Source organism: Hypanus sabinus, chromosome 13 (assembly GCF_030144855.1).
Source record: "Hypanus sabinus isolate sHypSab1 chromosome 13, sHypSab1.hap1, whole genome shotgun sequence".
Classification (NCBI taxonomy): Eukaryota; Metazoa; Chordata; class Chondrichthyes; order Myliobatiformes; family Dasyatidae; genus Hypanus; species Hypanus sabinus.
This window is the reverse complement of record NC_082718.1, coordinates 42,909,855-42,927,752: the sequence shown is the minus strand read 5'-3', so window position 1 is coordinate 42,927,752 and position 17,898 is coordinate 42,909,855. Positions and strand designations below refer to the sequence as shown.

Below are 17,898 nucleotides of genomic sequence, written 5' to 3'. Positions count from 1 at the left end.
CTTATTTAACTGCTACAAACACTGTGAAGAAGTTTCATCACCAATGGTGGTTGTGCAAAGCTCAAGGTAAACTTATTATCAAAGCTGCCCACAAACTGTCGCAGTTTTTCACCAGTGACATCTTTAGTAGTGGATTCCAAGATTCCAGTAATGATGATGAACTTCCAAGTAAGTAAGTGATAGTCTGTCTGCAAAGCCCACATCATATAAAATGTATTTAAAAATAAAAACATTTATTATAAAAAAAAGCTACTTCTAAAATCACCATGACCAACTGTGAATCCTATTGTGATAAAGTTGTCTGTTTCTCAGTAAACTGAATTAAACTTAATGTTTATAAATAATGAACATTAGTGTCCTTCAAGTCAAATAAGCCTACTTTTAGTTTACCTACCTAAGTTTAATGGCCTTTTCATATACATATGTGCAAAACTCAAAAGGTGACTGATTTAATCTAGAATGTGACTGTGTTTTCCAGGTATTTGTTTTCAACCAGCAAAAATGACCGGAAGTACCTGATGCGTGACAGATGTAAAATACAGTGTAAGTCAAGTGAACATTATGAGGTATATAAACTCTTCTTTGCACTATTTCGAATCTCTTTGATATAGCTGTGATCAATAGAATAGCTCAAGGCAATCAAAATCAAAATACTTTTTGATTTTGCTTCCTCATGTTCTAATTTTAAGTAATTCTAGAGCCAAAGTGGAAGAACATCAAAAAATTTAAAGAAAAAACATAATTAAATCTGAAAATAATGATTAAATACAAATACAGTGGATTTCAGTGAATTGGGACACATCAGGACCAGTATATTTTAGCCCAATTAAGCAGCTGCTCCAATTAGCTAAGGTTTCATAGCAATAGTTAAAAAGGTATATAAAAAAACAAACTGCCATTTAACTAGGTAACAAATTATGTATTTAAGTGAAATATAGAATAAATTAGAACACAACCAATACTACTGGTGGTTATTTGTCATATCCGACAATGACAGAAAACCTGTGTGGGAGAGTTTTTAAGGTGGAAAAGCTGTTACATTGGGGAAATTCCATTCTCTGGGTATCAAAAGTCTGGGTCCACTGATATGAGTAGACATCACATCTACAAAGTTCGTGAACCCTGTGGAATTTTCTCTATTTCTGCATAAATATGTCTTAAAATGTGTGTAGATCTTCACATAAGTCCTAAAACTAAACAAAGTGAACCTGATTAAATAAACAACACAGAAACATTACACATGTTCATTTATTCGTTGAGAAAAATGATCCAATATTACAAAGCAAAAGTATATGAACCTCTGAGGTAATGCCTTGTTGGAAAAGCTATTTGGAGTCAGGTTTTCCAATCAATGAGATGAGGGCATGGGTTGTAGAGATGCCCTGACAGAGCCTGCTCCTCTCAAGAAAGATTCCTTTATGTGCACCATGCCTCAATCAAAACAACTTTCAGAGGACTTTAGAAGAATTGTAGAGATGCATGAAACTGTCCACAGTAAGAGAAAATGTCTACAAATGGAGGACTCAGTGCTGTTGCTACTCTCCCTGGGAAAGATCACACCAAGAGCACAATGTGCAATGCTGAAGGAGGAGAAGGAGGTTACCCAAGGGTTATTGCAAAAGACCTGCAGGAATTTCTAGAACTTGCTAAAGTCTCTGTTCATGTGTCCACTATAAGAAAAACACTGAACAAGAATGGTGTTCATAGAAATAAATCACAGAGCAAACCACTGCTCTCCAAAAAAAAACATTGCTGCACATCTCAAGTTTGCAAAATACCACTTGGATGTTCTCCAATGATTCCAGGACAATGTCCTGTTGGCAGAGGTGACAAAAGTTGAACTTTTTGGTAGAAATACACATTCCTATATTTAGAGGAAACCAGGCACAGCACACCAACACCAAAACCTCATCTCATCTGTGAAGAATGGTGGAAGGAGCATCATGGTTTGGGACTGCTTTGCTACCTCAGGATCTGGACAGCTTGCAATTGTTGAGGGAACAATGAATTCAAAATTGTATCAAGACATTTTACAGGAGAACGCCAAGGTAGCAGCCTATCACCTGAAGCTTAATAGATGTTGGATAATGCATCAAGACAATGATTCAAAAGGCAAAAATAAATCAAAAGAATTTTTAAAAAGATGAAAACTTGTGTTTTGGAATGGCTGAGCCAAAGTCCTGACCTTAACCCTATAGAAGTTTTGTGGAAGGGCCTGAAGCAAGCAGTTCATGCAAGGAAGTCCACCAACATTCCAGAATTGAAGCAGTTTTGTAAGGAGGAATGGCCTAAAAGTCCTCCAAGCCAATGTGCAAGACTGATCAACAGTTACTGGTAACATTGGGTGAAGTTATTGCTGTATAAGGGGGTCATAACAGTTACTGAAAGCAAAGATTGACTTTCTTTTTCCAACAAATACATGTAATATTGGATCACTTTTCTCAATTCATAATGAACAAGTATAATGTTTCTTGTTTCTTTGTATTATTTATCTAATTGGGTTCTCTTTATCTAGCTTTAGGACCTAAGAGAAGATCTGCTCACACTTTACGTCATATTTCCGCAGAAACAGAGAAAACTCAACAAGGTTCACAAACTTCCTAGCAACACTGTAAGTCATTAGTTTAAGACAGAATCCAGCAATGCTTCACTATTCATTTTGGCAAGATGTAATGATATTTTGGGAACACTATTGTGCAGGGCAGGTAGGGCTACTTACAGGTGGCTACACTGGGCTTGGTTAGAAGGCCAGAAACGAGAGAGATAAATTTTCCAACTGAGCCATCAGGACCGTTACAGAGGCTGCTGAGCAAGCCTCCAGATGGTTACGGATCAAGAGGTGTGACCTGTGGACCAATGCTGCTTGGACACAATCTAGGTCCTAATCAACTCTTGCTGGGCCTCCTGAGTGAGTGTGTCTGATTTGAAAGACCCGAAACACCTGATGGCTTCAGGTTACATCACTGATGATGTGTCTAGCATGTATCTCAGGATCAGTTTACCAAGGACAGCTAATTCAAAGTCCAAAGTAAATTTATTATCCAAATATATGTATGTCACCACTTAAAACCCTGAGATTCACTTTCTTGTGGGCATTCATAGTAAATGCAAGAAATGCAACAGAACCAATGGAAGACTGAACACAATATGACAGACAACCAATCTTCAAAAAGCAATTCTCCAAATGCAAAAAGAAAACAAACAAACAAACAAATAAATAAATAAATAGATGGATAGATAGATAGATAAATAAGCAATAAATATTGGGAATGCGATAGGAAGAGTCTTTCAAAGTGAGTCGACAGGTTGTGGGAATAGTTCAGTGATGGAGCAAGAGAAGTTGTTCCCTTTTGTTCAAGAGCCTGATGTTCATAACCGTTCCTGAACCTGTTGAGATGGGTCCTGAGACTCCTGTATCTTCTTCCTGATGGCAGCAGTGAGAAGAGAGCACGTCTTGGATGGTGGATGCCCTTGATGATGGACACTGCTTTCCTGTAACAGTGTTCTGTGTGGATGTGCACAACAATGGAGACAGCATTATCTGAGATGGAGTGGGCTGTATCCACTACTTTTTGTAAGATTTTCTGTTTAAGGGCATTGGTGCTTCTATACTAGGCTGCAATGCAACCAGTCAATATACTCCCCATCACACACCTATAGAAGTGTGTCAAAGTTTTAAATGAGGCTCAGAGTTTGTTGTTGTGGCACTGGCATTCAGCCAGATTTTCAATCTCCCTCCTATATGCTGATTTGTCACCACCTTGAGTCGGCCAACATCTGTGGGGTCATCAGTAACTTAAATATGGTATTGGAGCTGCACTTAGCCTCAGAATCATAAGTATAAGGTGAGTATAATAGAGGGTTAAGCACACAGAATTGTGGTGCATCTCTACTTAGGGTGATTGTGGAAGAAATATTGCTGCCAATCCAAAGTGACTGGGGCCTGCAAGTGAGGAAATTGTGGATCCAATTGCACATGAAGGTATTGAAGCCGAAGTCTTGAAGCTTATTGATTAGATTTGAGGGAATGATAGTACTGAATGCTGAGCTGTAGTTGATAAAGAGCATCCTGATGTATGTACTTTTGCTGCCCAAATGTTCCAGAGTTGAGTGAGGAGCCAATAAAATGGCATCTGCTGTTGACCAGTTGTGATGGTAGGTAAATTAGAGCAGATCCAAGTTGATTCTCAGGCAGAAGTTAATGTTTCATCACCAACCTCTCAAAGCACTTCATCACAGTGGATGTAGGTGCTACCAGAGAAGAGTCATTGAGGCAGGTTACCATGTCCTTCCTAGGCACTGGTGTAGCTGAAGGCTATTTGAAGCAGGTGGTTACCTCAGACTGTTCAAATGCAAGGTTAAAGATATCAGTGAACACTCCATATAATTAAATAAACCCTCCACCTACTTTATTATTCTGGTTCTATGCTTCCTTTTGGTCCTGATGAAGGGTCACAGCCCAAAACATTGACTCTGTGCTCCTGGCTGACCTCCGACATTTTGTGTGTTGTTTTCCTCCAAAGACGCTGCCTGACTTGCTGAATTCCTCCAGCATTTTGTATGTTGCTTAAGAATTCCATCATCTGCACAATCTCTTGTGTTTATGCATCTCTTTTTCTTGTCCAAGTTTAAGATGGTCTTTAAAAACAATTTTTTGATAAAGCATTTGGTCCTCTACAGTAACATCTCATTATATGGTTCAGCATTAATTTCCTTTTGAAATATTCCTGCAAAACACTTTTGTATGTTGATGTTTAATGAAAATTGCTATATAAATGAAAGCTGATATTGTTGATGTTTTATTCTTCACAAAGTAAATGAGAAATTATTTAGATTAAAATGAGATTTGCTGATAATTCTTAAACTGTGCACTGGTTTCAATAAAACCCAACAGATTAAATGACTAGGGCTGGTTTAGCTCACTATTCTTAGTTCACAGGTAATTAATTGGTAAAACTACAAAGGCATTATCTTCCTGATTAACCTCACAAAAGGCCCTGTAAAATAACTATGTCATAGAATTAGATATTGGGAAGGAACAGTAGCATGCCTGAATGTAAAACTCACATTTACTAATGGAGTTAAAATACTGTTGAAGAATCTGTGAGTAGCGAATATATGGCAGATTTGGTTATAAAGAAATCACAAGCAAGAGAAAATCTGCAGATGCTGGAAATCTGAGAAACACACACTAAATGCTGGAGGAACTCAGCAGGCCAGGCAGCATCTATGGAGAAAAGTACAGTCGACGTGTTGGGCCTTCAGCAGGACTGGAGAAAAAAATTAAACTTCTTCAGAGTAGGCAATTCTTTTCCCAGCCAAGAATTAACACTGAAAGAATATAATATCTTACAAGTGATCCTGAAGCAAACACTCTAAATAGCAAAATATTTTTCAAAGTGTTTCTCATATTCTATCAGTGGAAAATAAGTATGATGTCAATTTTTCATTTTTTGAAAAAATTCATGTTTAGCTTCATATCTACCACTATCACTGTAACCTTGCATTCTTTCCTCAATCCTAAAATAGATTTTTCCTATTAAAAAAGTTATTTGAATAAAATTTCTTCTAAGCTTTAATGAAAAGGCACAAAGAATAAGTTTTTTAAAATTTATCAGGGATAGTGCACTGTAAAAGAAACCAAAAATCTTTGAGCATTATCAAATCAAATGATAGTTATCTTCTGAAGCAGACATGAATGGTGTTCCCCAAAATCACAGAGTAGATTCCAAGCATCTAGAAACAAAATAGACATGATCTTGACATAAGAACAACTCCAAAGGAAATGCAATTTGCAACACTGTGCAAGATCTTCCTCAATCTGATTAAAGTCTTTCGTCTTAATTTAACGGGAGTGAATGTGGAGCATCTTACTCAAATTTGGTTACCTGCAAAAAGTCATCTCCCTCTTGTGTTTGCTACATGATTTTAAGCAACAGGACTACATTAGACTATATATTAAGCAAAGCTTTGTGTGTGCCCCAATATTTTTCTCAAGCATTCCAATGTTGAACCTCACATCCAAATAATCTCCCTCAAGTGGAATTAATCTAAAGGACAAGTAGAAGATTGTTCAGCCCAGTAGACACCTACAACAGAACAAAGCTCACTCCAACCTCAGTTACCACACTACAGGATGTGGACAATGTATAGTATGTACATTTGGAGGTCTGGCTCGAAGTTACTGTCAACATGTTCACAGAAGTATAAGGGAGAATGGGTCTTGCACTTAACATCTGGTAACTGTATGGCTTTTATCAAACAGCCATTTCTGTTCACCAATCTCCCCCTCCCCACTCCAACAGCGAAGATCCCCACTTTGAAGAGATGCTGGGAAACCTGGTTGTTTTTCATATTTTGAGAGGGGTTTCTCAGCAAAGACATATATTGATTATGAAACACACCATCTCTTTTAATCTGGGGGAAGATCCTTTAGTTGTCTGAGGAAAAAGAAGTGTTCGAAGATCAGGATCTCAAACTAACTACGAAATTCATGATCTATGCCATCCTGCACATTTTTGAGATATGGACTACATAAAGGAATGTTATTTAGAAGTACCAGAGAGCAGTAAACAGTTTTGCAATTGCAAAATCCCCCAAATCCACTGGCAGCATTAATGACTAACATGAGTCTTTTCTCCCATGTCAACATCCCAGCACTGAAGTATAAATTGCACTCAGTCTTTTGGATACACATGGTTATGTGTATCATTTAGCCAATGCTAAAGCTTTGTTACAATAGCAGACTACAGAATGGAAAGAGGAAATGATTCAAGGGTAACCGGAAAACCCCTTAAAAAAATTCTGCAACATCACAATTAAATTGTCAGAATTATTTTGTTTGATGCTCCACCTTCCTTTCCTATCACATTCCATCATCTGCTGTTCTTTGTTGCCTCCACCTATCAAAGTTTAAAGTAAATTTATTGTTGAAGTATATATACGGTATGTCACCATATACTACTGAGAGTCACTTACAGCAAATACAAACACAATGAAAGATCACACACACAAACAACATGCAAAAGATAATGAACTCTGCAAATACAAAAAACAAACAAAATAATAATAAATAAATAAGCAGTTAACATCAAGAACATAAGTTGTAGAGTCATTAAGAGTGAAAGCCTACCCCTATTTTCACTCTTACCTCTACCCTCTATAAATCAACCCTCTTCACGTGGATCCACCTATTGCTTAACTGCTCCTGCCCCACCCCTTCCCCTCACCTCTTTGTACTGGCTCTGGGCCCTTTACTCTTTCAGCACAGATGAAGGGTCTCAACCTGAAACATCACCCATCTATTGCACTCCAGAGATGCTGCCTGCCCTGCCGAGTTCATCCAGCAGTTTGTTTTATGCTCCAAATTCCAGCAGCTCCAATCTCTTATGCCTCCCACTTGTAGAAATTCCCTGGCTATTCAAAATGGAGATGGAGCTTTCTGAATGCCTCAAGGACCTCAAGGACATTTACCAAGAATGCATGGAAAACTGGCATGGATAACAAAACTAACCTTCCAACCTATCCTCCTACCCTACTCAGTTAAGCACCTCTGGCCCCATGTGTGGAAAATTTTCAGGCTCCAGACTAATATCACCAGGCAACTCAAAATCCAAAAAAACTGGAATGGAAGCAAGTCCTCCTCAACTCTAAGGGAATGCTTAAGAGGACAACAGTCAAAGGAAGGATGTTGTTATGGTGATATACTGAACAAATATTGAATAATTATTATAAAACCGAATGCTGCAGAGAATCAACTTTAAAAATGTGGCTGCTTTACTTCAAAATTAAAAAAAAAATCCCCATAGATTCCTTAACTTTTCAGTGTAATTTCAGTGAAATTAATTAGAAATGACAAGCAGGGCTTTAATTCTCCACTGTGGAAGTCCTTGGCTTCAGCCACTCCTCCAAACAGGCCGTCTAAGAAATGTTGAAAAGGCAGTAATTACTCGTAGCAGGAAGCATCCCTGTGTATTAATATTCATGTAGCAGAGCTGTGAACTCTCAGTGACACAGTCTCAGTTAGGAGCAGGTTTATGAAAGTTAACAGTCAGGTTGCTGTTCATGGCTTGTGTGCCAATATAATGGAACCACTTCATAATGCAGATTATAAATTGTGGATACACACTTGAGAATGGAAAACAAATCATATAGTGTTTCACATGGACAACAGCAACAAGGTTAATTTTCGAACACTCAATGAATTCCAAGTGTATAACAGATAAAGAATACGTTTCATCAAGATATTCGCTTATGAAACTGAGGCATGCAACATTTTGCCATTTCAAACACACGGTTTTTGATTGAAGTGAATTGTATTATAGTGAAATTGAATAACAGTAAGTAATCCGATCTTGACATCTACCATTTTGATTTGTTGAATGCAGCGTAAGAGCATCTCCAACTGCAGTTGGAAAAAAATTTCTATTTCTTTCACCAATTCAACAGAGACTGCCATCAAACTGTCTAATTTTGCCTAGAATTGTGACGATCAATATGTTCAAATAATTGTACTGCTTTAATGTGATTGCTTTCTTATTGTAATTAATCCTCTTACAGCATTGACAATATTTTTATAATATTGTTTAATTTTTGGGGGAGGGAGGGGTTGGAGAGATTCAAAATAGTAAAGTTAGACTGTATAGTCTTACTTAAAAACACCCATTGATCACTGATGGACTTACTAGGTAAAATGTGAAATTGCCCATGGTCTACCTGATGAATGTCAGACACAAGAATATATCAGCCTGACAAAAAGAAAATTCCTGCCTTCCCTGTAAAGTGTCTAGGATGTATCCTATTTTAAAACTTTTCTGTTATAAGCAACAGACTTTAATTCATGCAGCACCTTCACATGGGTTCAAGTCAAATCTAACATCACTATAGCCTTAGATTAGCTTCGAAAGTGCTTCAGAGTTACTTAGGGAGTTTACCTTTACTGACAACTGTAGCTCTGTTGGAAACACGCTCTCCTCAGAGTTACACTGAAGGTGTCTGAAGACTTTTCTGAAGACCTGAGCAATAAATGGAGGCTAACATTTCACTGTAGTACTGAGGAAGTATTATCTCAGTTAGACTGGTGTCTTTTTAAACAAAGTTCCCATCTGCAGTCCCAGGTGTGCATAGAACATACAATACCAACAGTTCAAAGAAGAACAGGGGAGATATTAAGGACATAACAGGGCCTACTTGTGTGTGGAAGAGGGAAATTGCCTAGAATTCGCACTGGGTGAATGACAGGGAGCCAAAAACAGTTATGAAACAAAGCTAAGGGATCACTTCTTTCAGGGGAGGAGAGAAAGGATGAAAACCAGAGAAGAAAATAAAATCACAATACTTGAGAACAGAGAATATCAAAGTGACTGTAAGTCTATTGTGGTCACATATCATTAAGGCGTTTGATAAGGTTCCCCATGCAAGGCTCATTCAGAAAGCAATGGGGCATGGGTTTGAAGACCTTGTTTTGTGAATACAGAATTGGCTTGTCCATAGAAGGCAAAGGGTAGTTGTAGATGTTTTGTATTCTGCATGGAGGATGGTGACCAGTGGTGTTCTGCAGGGATCTGTTCTGGGACCCACTCCTCTTTGTGATTTTTAAAGATGACCTGGCTGAGGAAGTAGAAGGGTGGGTTAGTAAGTTTGCTAACGACTCAAAAGTTGGGGGTGTTGCAGATAGTCTGGAGAGTTGTCAGAGGTTGCAACAGGACAGTGATAGGATGCAGAACTGGGCTGACAAATGGCAGTTGGAGTTCAACCCAGATAAGTGTGAAGTGGTTCATTTCATTAGAACAAATTTGAAGACAGAACATAACAATAGTAAGATTCTGGCAGTGTGGAGGATCAGCAAGATCTTGGGGTCTGTGTCCATGGGACACTCAAAGCTCCTGCACAGGTTGACAATGTTGTTAAGAAGGTGTATGGTGTGTTGGCCTTCATCAACCGTGGGATTCAGTTCAAGAGCTGTGAGGTAATGTTATAGCTATATAAGACCTGAGTTAGTCCACACTTGTAGTACTGTGTTCAGTTCTGATCAGCTCACTACAGGAAGATTGTGGATACTATAGAGAAAGTGCAGAGGAGATTTACAAGGATGTTGCCAGGATTGGAAAACATGCCTAATGAGAATACATTGAGTGAACTTGGCCTTTTCTCTTTGGAGCAATGGAGGATGAGAGGTGACCTGATGGAGGTGTATAAGATGATGAGAGGCATTGATCGGGTGGATAGCCAGAGGCTTTTTCCCAGGGCTGAAATGGCTAACACAAGGGGGCATAGTTTTAAGGTGCTTGGAAGTAGGTACAAGGGGGATGTCGGAGGTAAGTTTTTCTTACAGAGGGTAGTGGGTGTGTGGAATGCACTGCCACTGATGCCGGTGGAGACGCATACAATAGGGTCTTTTAAGAGACTCTTAGATAGACACATGGAGGTTAGAAAAATAGAGGGCTATGCGGTAGGGAAATCCTAGGCACTTTCTAGAGAAGGTTACATGACTAGCACAATATTATGGGCTGAAGAGGCTGTAATGTGTTGTAGATTTCTATGATTGCTCAGCGAACAAATTAATTTCAATTCAGATTTTGAACTTACCTACTTTGCAACATTTCTTTGAAATGAAAACAGTCCATCTAAGTGTTACACAAAACAAGAAAATGTCTGCCACAAATTATTGATCCGAACTCATTGACTCTATTCTCTTCATTGGCAATGATACCAGGCTGAACGAGATGGTTTGCAATACTGCTGCAGTATCAGACTCAGAGATGAGCTACCCAGCTTTGGCTGCTGAAATACCCACACATTAAAATGAATATTTTTACATCTTTGGCATATGCTCTCTCCATCAAAAACACTCTTATTTTCTAATGACTTACTTTCCTAAGGGGGACATTCCTACAGAATTCTGTTCACTAACGTCTTTACCAATGCCACCAAGTCCAACATGAATCTATTTTGGAACGTAACACTCAAATCCCGTGATTAAATGGATCCTCACCAATTAATGGATCATTAATTGCCCTTCTTCCACCACTGTTTTTGGGCTCCAGGTTAAAGACTTGGGCTCAACACTGAACTCACAATTCTTTTTTATTAATACTACGAAGAGCTGGGTGACACAGATAGATGACAAACACAGCAATGCTAACTATTCAGACTCTGTCTAACCAGATGTCCACTCAAGTTCGACCAAGTTAATTTTCAGTCAAAAAATGTACAACCACACATTTGTCCACTGGCAATAAATCTCAGGATAAAGCTCAAATATAAAGTACTTGAAATACTGTTTCATCCTTAGAGTAAATTATACTGAACAACAAAGATTTTGATTCCTGAATACTTTTAGGTGTATCTTATGGATTTTCGGTTTCCTGATCATGTAAATTGCTATGAATTTTCCCTATCACACACTATTTTTTAAAAGTCATCGATAATTGTTATTTCAATTCATAGTTCAATCAGAACAACTGATGACAAGAAGGTATTTTTGTTGGTCCACAAACCAAACAAGTCATCAATGACAGGCAATTTGAAGTACTTCTAGTGGGATCACAGAAAATCACATGGGAAGCATTCAAGGATGTTGGTGAAAATTTTCCTGGCAACTACAGAGCACCAATCTATGTGCAGCTGGTTGACAACATGCTTCAAGCATACAAAACCATGAAATACTGCATGTCACTAAAGATTCATTTTCTCCATTCCCATTTAGACTTCTTCCCTGCAAATTTTGGCACTGTCAGTGACGAGCACGGTGAAAGGTTTCTGCAGGACATTGCAGTCATGGAGAAACGGTATCAGGGCAATGGGAATCCATCGATGCTGGCCGATTATTGTTGGGACACTTAAGCAAGAAGCCTCAGACACTGAGTACAAATGAAAATCGTCAACCAAACATTTTTAGCTCAGTTCAACTATTACAAAGCATCAGCACCCTTAGCAATTAAACATATTATATTCTATAAAAGTTCATTTCTTGTTCCTCTGAATTCCTTTGTGATACAAGTGGTCTGAAATTATATTTGTGTTCAGCTTCAAGTGGTCTATCACAAACAAGAACAAATTTCTCAGGAAGAAACACTTTCAAAAAAAATTGTTGTCCAGTGTTATTGGTCTTTTCTTGATCAGAAATCACAGAGCATTCAATATGTTAGAAACAATTCTAAGCATTGTTATTGCATTTGTCTGCTCTCCCCAGCTATAAATTGCACACTTAAACTTCAAATCATTCATATGCTGGAGTGGTCGAGTGAACTGGGCTATGCATAATTTAAATATAAATGAATACTAAATTGGAGTTATGTGCCACAGCAAGATGTTGCGTCCAACTGCTGTTATTGAAAATCATACAATGATGATAGTGGAATATGCTGTCCAGTTTGAATTCACCTTCTGCTTCAAAATATGTTTTAATTACCTCTCAAGCAGATCAATGAATTCATAAAATATTGGAGAAAATGAGCTAATTACAGTAATGAATATTTGATCATGAAAATTTAGTCATTACTTTCAAAACAAGCTTTAATTAAAATGCTGACTGAATTCATTCATTCAATTACAAACAATGCATTCTGTCAAATGAAACAAGGAATAAGATATTTAAATTTATAACAACTTATATCATAAGTGAGACCTAATATAATAATTAATGGCATAGGATTAGAAGTCTGCCAATAATTATCAATCATGCTATTCTATAAAATTATTCTATTTCCATTCATTAATAGCTGGTATAAAAACTATTAACACTTCTGTGGAGAAAACCTTATAAGTGTCCCCCTATTTATCATGATCATTAAAAGTTAATAAAAGGAAAAAAAAGGCTTAACATGATTATTTATCAATGACTGGTTAACAGTCAGGTGTATTCAATCTGCTCTGTATTACTTCAGGCTGTAACTAGGTAGTACCTTAGAGACCCATGCTGGGATGTAAACTATTAGCAGTGGAGACTCATGATGAGTAAGGGACAACTATGAAAAGAAAGGGTATAAAGTTTGTGGAATAAACAAAGTTTGTGTCAGGTTGCACACTTACCCTATTCCTGAGTTGCTGAGTTGGTTTTTCTTTCAGATTTTCAATATTTGCAGTATTTTGCTTTAGCTGGGAAATAAGTGTAAGGACATTGCTACTGCATAAAACTTCAGACTCATGTGGAAGGCACCAAACATCAGATTAACTATGAGTTTTATTAAATAGAAGAGAAGGTTCAAAATGACATACAGGCTTTGTGTTTTCCTATTTGGTATGTTGTTATATCTAGGAAACCAGATTTTATGTATAAGACTATGATTTGGCAAGGTCAGTTGATGAGGAGGGGTGTGAAGGAGATTAGCCAGTCTTCCCTGTGCATATTTTCCATTCTCTACCACTTCCTTTGGTCACTGTACACTCAGCTATCTAAGCCTTATTATTTGTACTTCCTTCCTTTATAATATTACAGTCCCAACTCCACTGCTCTCTAAACCACAATCCTCAAAACACAACCTCTCCAGTTCTCTCTCTCTTCATTTCAGTATTCTCACATTGACTAATTTGATTCCAAACAATTGGTTTATTGATCATTACAGAATGTCTCTCTGGTACTTCCTCCCCTCTCCCGGCCCCCTTCTGACTACCAGTCCACAATAGGGACCCATATCGGAATCAGGTTTTTCATCACTCATGTCTGTCAGGAATGTTGTTTCTGCAGCAGCAGTACTGTGCAAAACTCTTAGGCACCATAGCTAATTAGAAGGAGCTTAGTGTTGATAGACTTGCCTACAAAACATAATGTCTGTGGCAATGACTACTGATGGTGTTGTACTTTGAGATGTAGTGAAGCACTGAAAACCGTCACATTTCTTTCCAATGTCTTGAATTTTGCTGTTTTCTGTAAATCAAAGGCCTCAGTAAATTTGACCACCTCCCTCAGAACATCAGGAACGGTTTGAGCTGTAGGCTGTAGAAGTATTTGTAGGCCCTACAGAGCCACTGCTTACTGAAGCCAACAACAAAAATAAAGCAGAAGCCAAAAACAGAAATTGTTTATTTAGGGGCAAACAATAGTCATCTTAAAGCAATTGCTGGTGCACCAATATATCAAAGGCAAGCCACATGGTACACTTGATTCTTAAAGCTACACCACCAAAGAAGAAAAAACTATTAGAACATCTTCATGTGGACTTAAGCATATTTTTCACTTTGGCATAACTGTAGCACACAAGCAGGAAACTATAGCCCCCCAGCTCATGATTGGAAACCGTGAGCAGGAGAATACACTCAGTGACCACTTTATGAGGTACATGAGGTATCTAATAAAGTGGACCCTGAGTGAGTGCATTTCTGTATGCTTGCGGTCTTCTGCTGCTGTAGTACATCCACTTCAAGGTTCGAGATGTGCTTTCAGAGATGCTGTTCTGCAAGCCGCTATTGTAACGAGTGGTTACTTAGATTACTGTCACCTGTCTTCAGCTTGAAACTTTCAAGCCATTCTCTTCTAACCCCTTTCATTAACAAGACGTTTTCACCCACAGAACTGTGGCTCAGTGGGTGTTTTTTTGTTCTTCGCAACACTCTCTGTAAACACTAGATACTGTTGTGCATGAAAATCCCAGAGCAGCAATTTCTGAGCTACTTAAACCACCCCATCTGCCACTAACAGTCATTCCACAGTCAAATTCACTTAGATCACAATTCTTCCCCATTCTGATGTTTGGTCTGAACAACCACTAAATCTCTTGACCATGTCTACATGCTTTTAAGCATTGAATTGCTGCCACATGATTGGCTGATTAGAGTTTTCCATTAATGAGAAGTACAGGTGTACCTAATAAATTGCCAGAGAGTGTACACTAGATATTTGCATTAACGGGCAGGTGTATAGGTGTACCTGATAACCTGCCACCAAGTGTACATTAGATATTTGCGTAAAGAACAGGTGCACGGATGTATGTAATAAAGTGCCACTGTGTGTATTCCTGCTTTATGCTAGAATGCCCAAGTAGAATGTTTTATCATTAATCAAACATATTGCTGCAGACAGAGTATGGTGATATCAGTGGCTCCAAATTGGAAGTTATTCCTACCTGAACTAATGTTTTATTTAATTAAGTTTAATTTATTGTAAGACATGTACTGAAGCACCAAGGTTTTATACAAAAAAATTATGCTTCAGCAAATTAGCTCATTAATAATGACGCACAGAGAAGTGAAAGGAGGGATGTATATTTCTGTTCACTTGATTTGACATTGTGGCAGCAAAACTGCAAAATTACTGTCATCCCCAAATTTGTCCAGCAGAGGTCAAAGATCACAATTGGTCGATGTTATCAAACACTTTAATTGCTGACTGAGTAGGTGAGAGCAGCTGATGAAATACTCATCTGAAGTAAAATAGATGTCTGATGTGAGATTCATCTTGGACCAATTCATATGACCTTTCTGTAAATGACTGGCCACATTTTCAATAAGAACATGGCCCTGGTTCCTTTCTGTCTATGTGAACCTGGAATAAATCAACACTGGGAACCAACTGCAAGAAATCAGTGTGCTATCAGCACGATAATACACATGTTTTGAAAACAGAAGGTCAAACAGAACTAAGTCTATATTCATTTTAATTAAAAAGTGGTCATTTGTGTAGTGACATATAAATAAGCTACCATTATCACTGAATTAATTCACTTCTGACAATATTCAACACTTTATGTTGCTGCAACTCACCTGTGGTCGGATAACTTTCTCAATGTTCTTCAGAGCTGTATCGGGCGATGGTGGTGAACAGTCTGGGGTGGGGCCTGTATTTTTCCGCTGGTGATTAGACCCTGGCGCAGTTATAGTTACTTGAGTTGCAACCTCTGCAGATAGAATAAATGGCTTTAACGCATTGTAACCAGACTTAAATTCGTTTTGATATTATTTCACGTCTTTATATTTTATCAATAAAAATTCTCAAAAAATTGTTAAGGAACTTACCTACACCAACAATAACTATTTCTATTTTTGCACTACTTATTTAATTTAACTACTTAATATATATATTGTATATGTCAGTGATATTAAACCTAGTTCTGATTTTGATTCCCACCAAATCCCCCTTAAAACTCCCTTCTCTCTCCCCTTTCGCTTTTGAAACTTTTTTGACAAGGAAATAATTCTGACTATAAATATTTTCTATGCCTTTTGCAATTTTATATACCTTTAAAATGTGAGGATGCATTAATATTGTGGATTTTCCTTCCATTAAACTGAGCACATGGAATAATTATGAAAATTGTTTTGCAAAACTGATGGAATGAAATCATAAAAAACTCCATTACAGTTGTTTGGGAGAAAGAAAGATATGTTGATGACCATTCCTTGTCATATGCTTTTAGCATTCTTAAAGTTAATTCTTTGAAACTTTAATGTATTCATTTGCAGAAATATACATGGTAGTAAGGATATTATCCTTAGTATTTATTTTGCTCATGTGGCAGATTATAGGCAAGTATTCTAGATGTGATCCACAATTGTATTCTGAAAGACGTTTGAAGTTATATAGCGCCTTTTATGCTCAGGATGCATGAAAGTGCCTTAATAAGGCACTTTTGATGTCAGAATCAGAATCAGACTTATTATCACTGTCTTTTATGATGTGAAATTTGTTGTTTCATAGCAGCAGTACAGAGCAAAGACATAAATTACTAAAATTGCAAAATAATTCGATTCTGCAAAAAAAGGAATAATGAAATGTTCAAGGGTTCATGGATTAATCAGAAATCTGATGACAGAGGAGAACAAGCTGTTCCTGAATTGTTGAGTGTAGGTCTTCAATCTCCCGTACCTCCTCCCTGATGGTAGTAACAAGAAGAGGGCACATTATGGATGTCTTGCTTCATTAGCAATATAAAAAATAAAAAATTGTTATAAAAAAAAAGTTAATTTTTCTTTAGTAAACTACCAGAAATGGCAACATGATAGTAAACATAAACGGTTTTAGGAAAGTTGGTTGAAAAATAACAACTATACCAGGAAGACGCCCTTTAATCTTCTTGGAAATCAACCTTGGGATTTTTTACATTCATCTGAGAAGACAGTCTTAGTTTAATGTATTGTCTGAAAGCATTTGTAGAGCACTGAATTTTCTGCCTGAATTTGCTTTCAGTTCTCTGCACTAAGATGGCGTTACAGCTTTGTGAGGGCTACCAATATCACCATGGAACCAAATAAGATCCTGGCATAAAAACTTAAAATATGAACTTATGGCCCTATTACACATACCCTATTGCATAGTTTTACTGTGACTCATAACAAGCTGAGAATGTAATTTAAATTTAACTAAGTCACTCAATGGACCTTTGATATGATTTGTTACCTCCAAAATACACAATCCATTTTACTAACATTTTTTCCAATAAGTAAACCAATTTAGCTCAGTTTGCAATGACAACCGACCATGCAATGTGAAATAAATATTGCTATCATTTGTACTTAAAACTTGACCAACATTAGGCTAAATTTGAAATTATTTATCACCCTGGAGGCAGCATCAATTTTATTGCCTGGTTCTGTCAAAATTCAAACTCATCTAATGCTCAGGAGGCTGTGTTTTATAGCTATATTCATGTTAGAGTTGAAATTCCCCCATTCTCAAAAGCAATTTTGTCCTCTTCCTTTAAAATGTCAGCTGTTGAATTTTGGATTTTCAGTTTATTGCCTTTTGCCAATAAAGTAAACTCTGACTCAGAATAATAAAATGCAAGCCCAAAAATGTATGGAATCACCAATCAATAGCAGACTGAACATTTACTGGAAACCCAGTCCATGTGACTTGGAGTAACACTAGTGCAAATTTTAACTATTTATTGGGAGTTGAAGTCATACTAATGGTGAAGAGATGGTTGGTAATTCTCCATCAAAAGGCCATGCTTACTTGAAAAG

The 17,898-nt window shown here is 37.4% G+C and overlaps 1 protein-coding gene across 12 annotated transcripts in view; it reads right to left on the bottom strand.

Annotated features, from left to right (window-relative positions):
* Positions 1-17,898, bottom strand: part of anks1b (ankyrin repeat and sterile alpha motif domain containing 1B) — an 864,202-nt gene that overhangs the window by 192,289 nt on the left and 654,015 nt on the right. For all 12 annotated transcript variants that reach the window (XM_059987507.1, XM_059987513.1, XM_059987511.1 and 9 more), the window contains one exon: positions 15,700-15,833. In XM_059987507.1, coding sequence (XP_059843490.1) covers positions 15,700-15,833 — 134 coding nt within the window. The remainder of the gene's footprint in view (positions 1-15,699; positions 15,834-17,898) is intronic.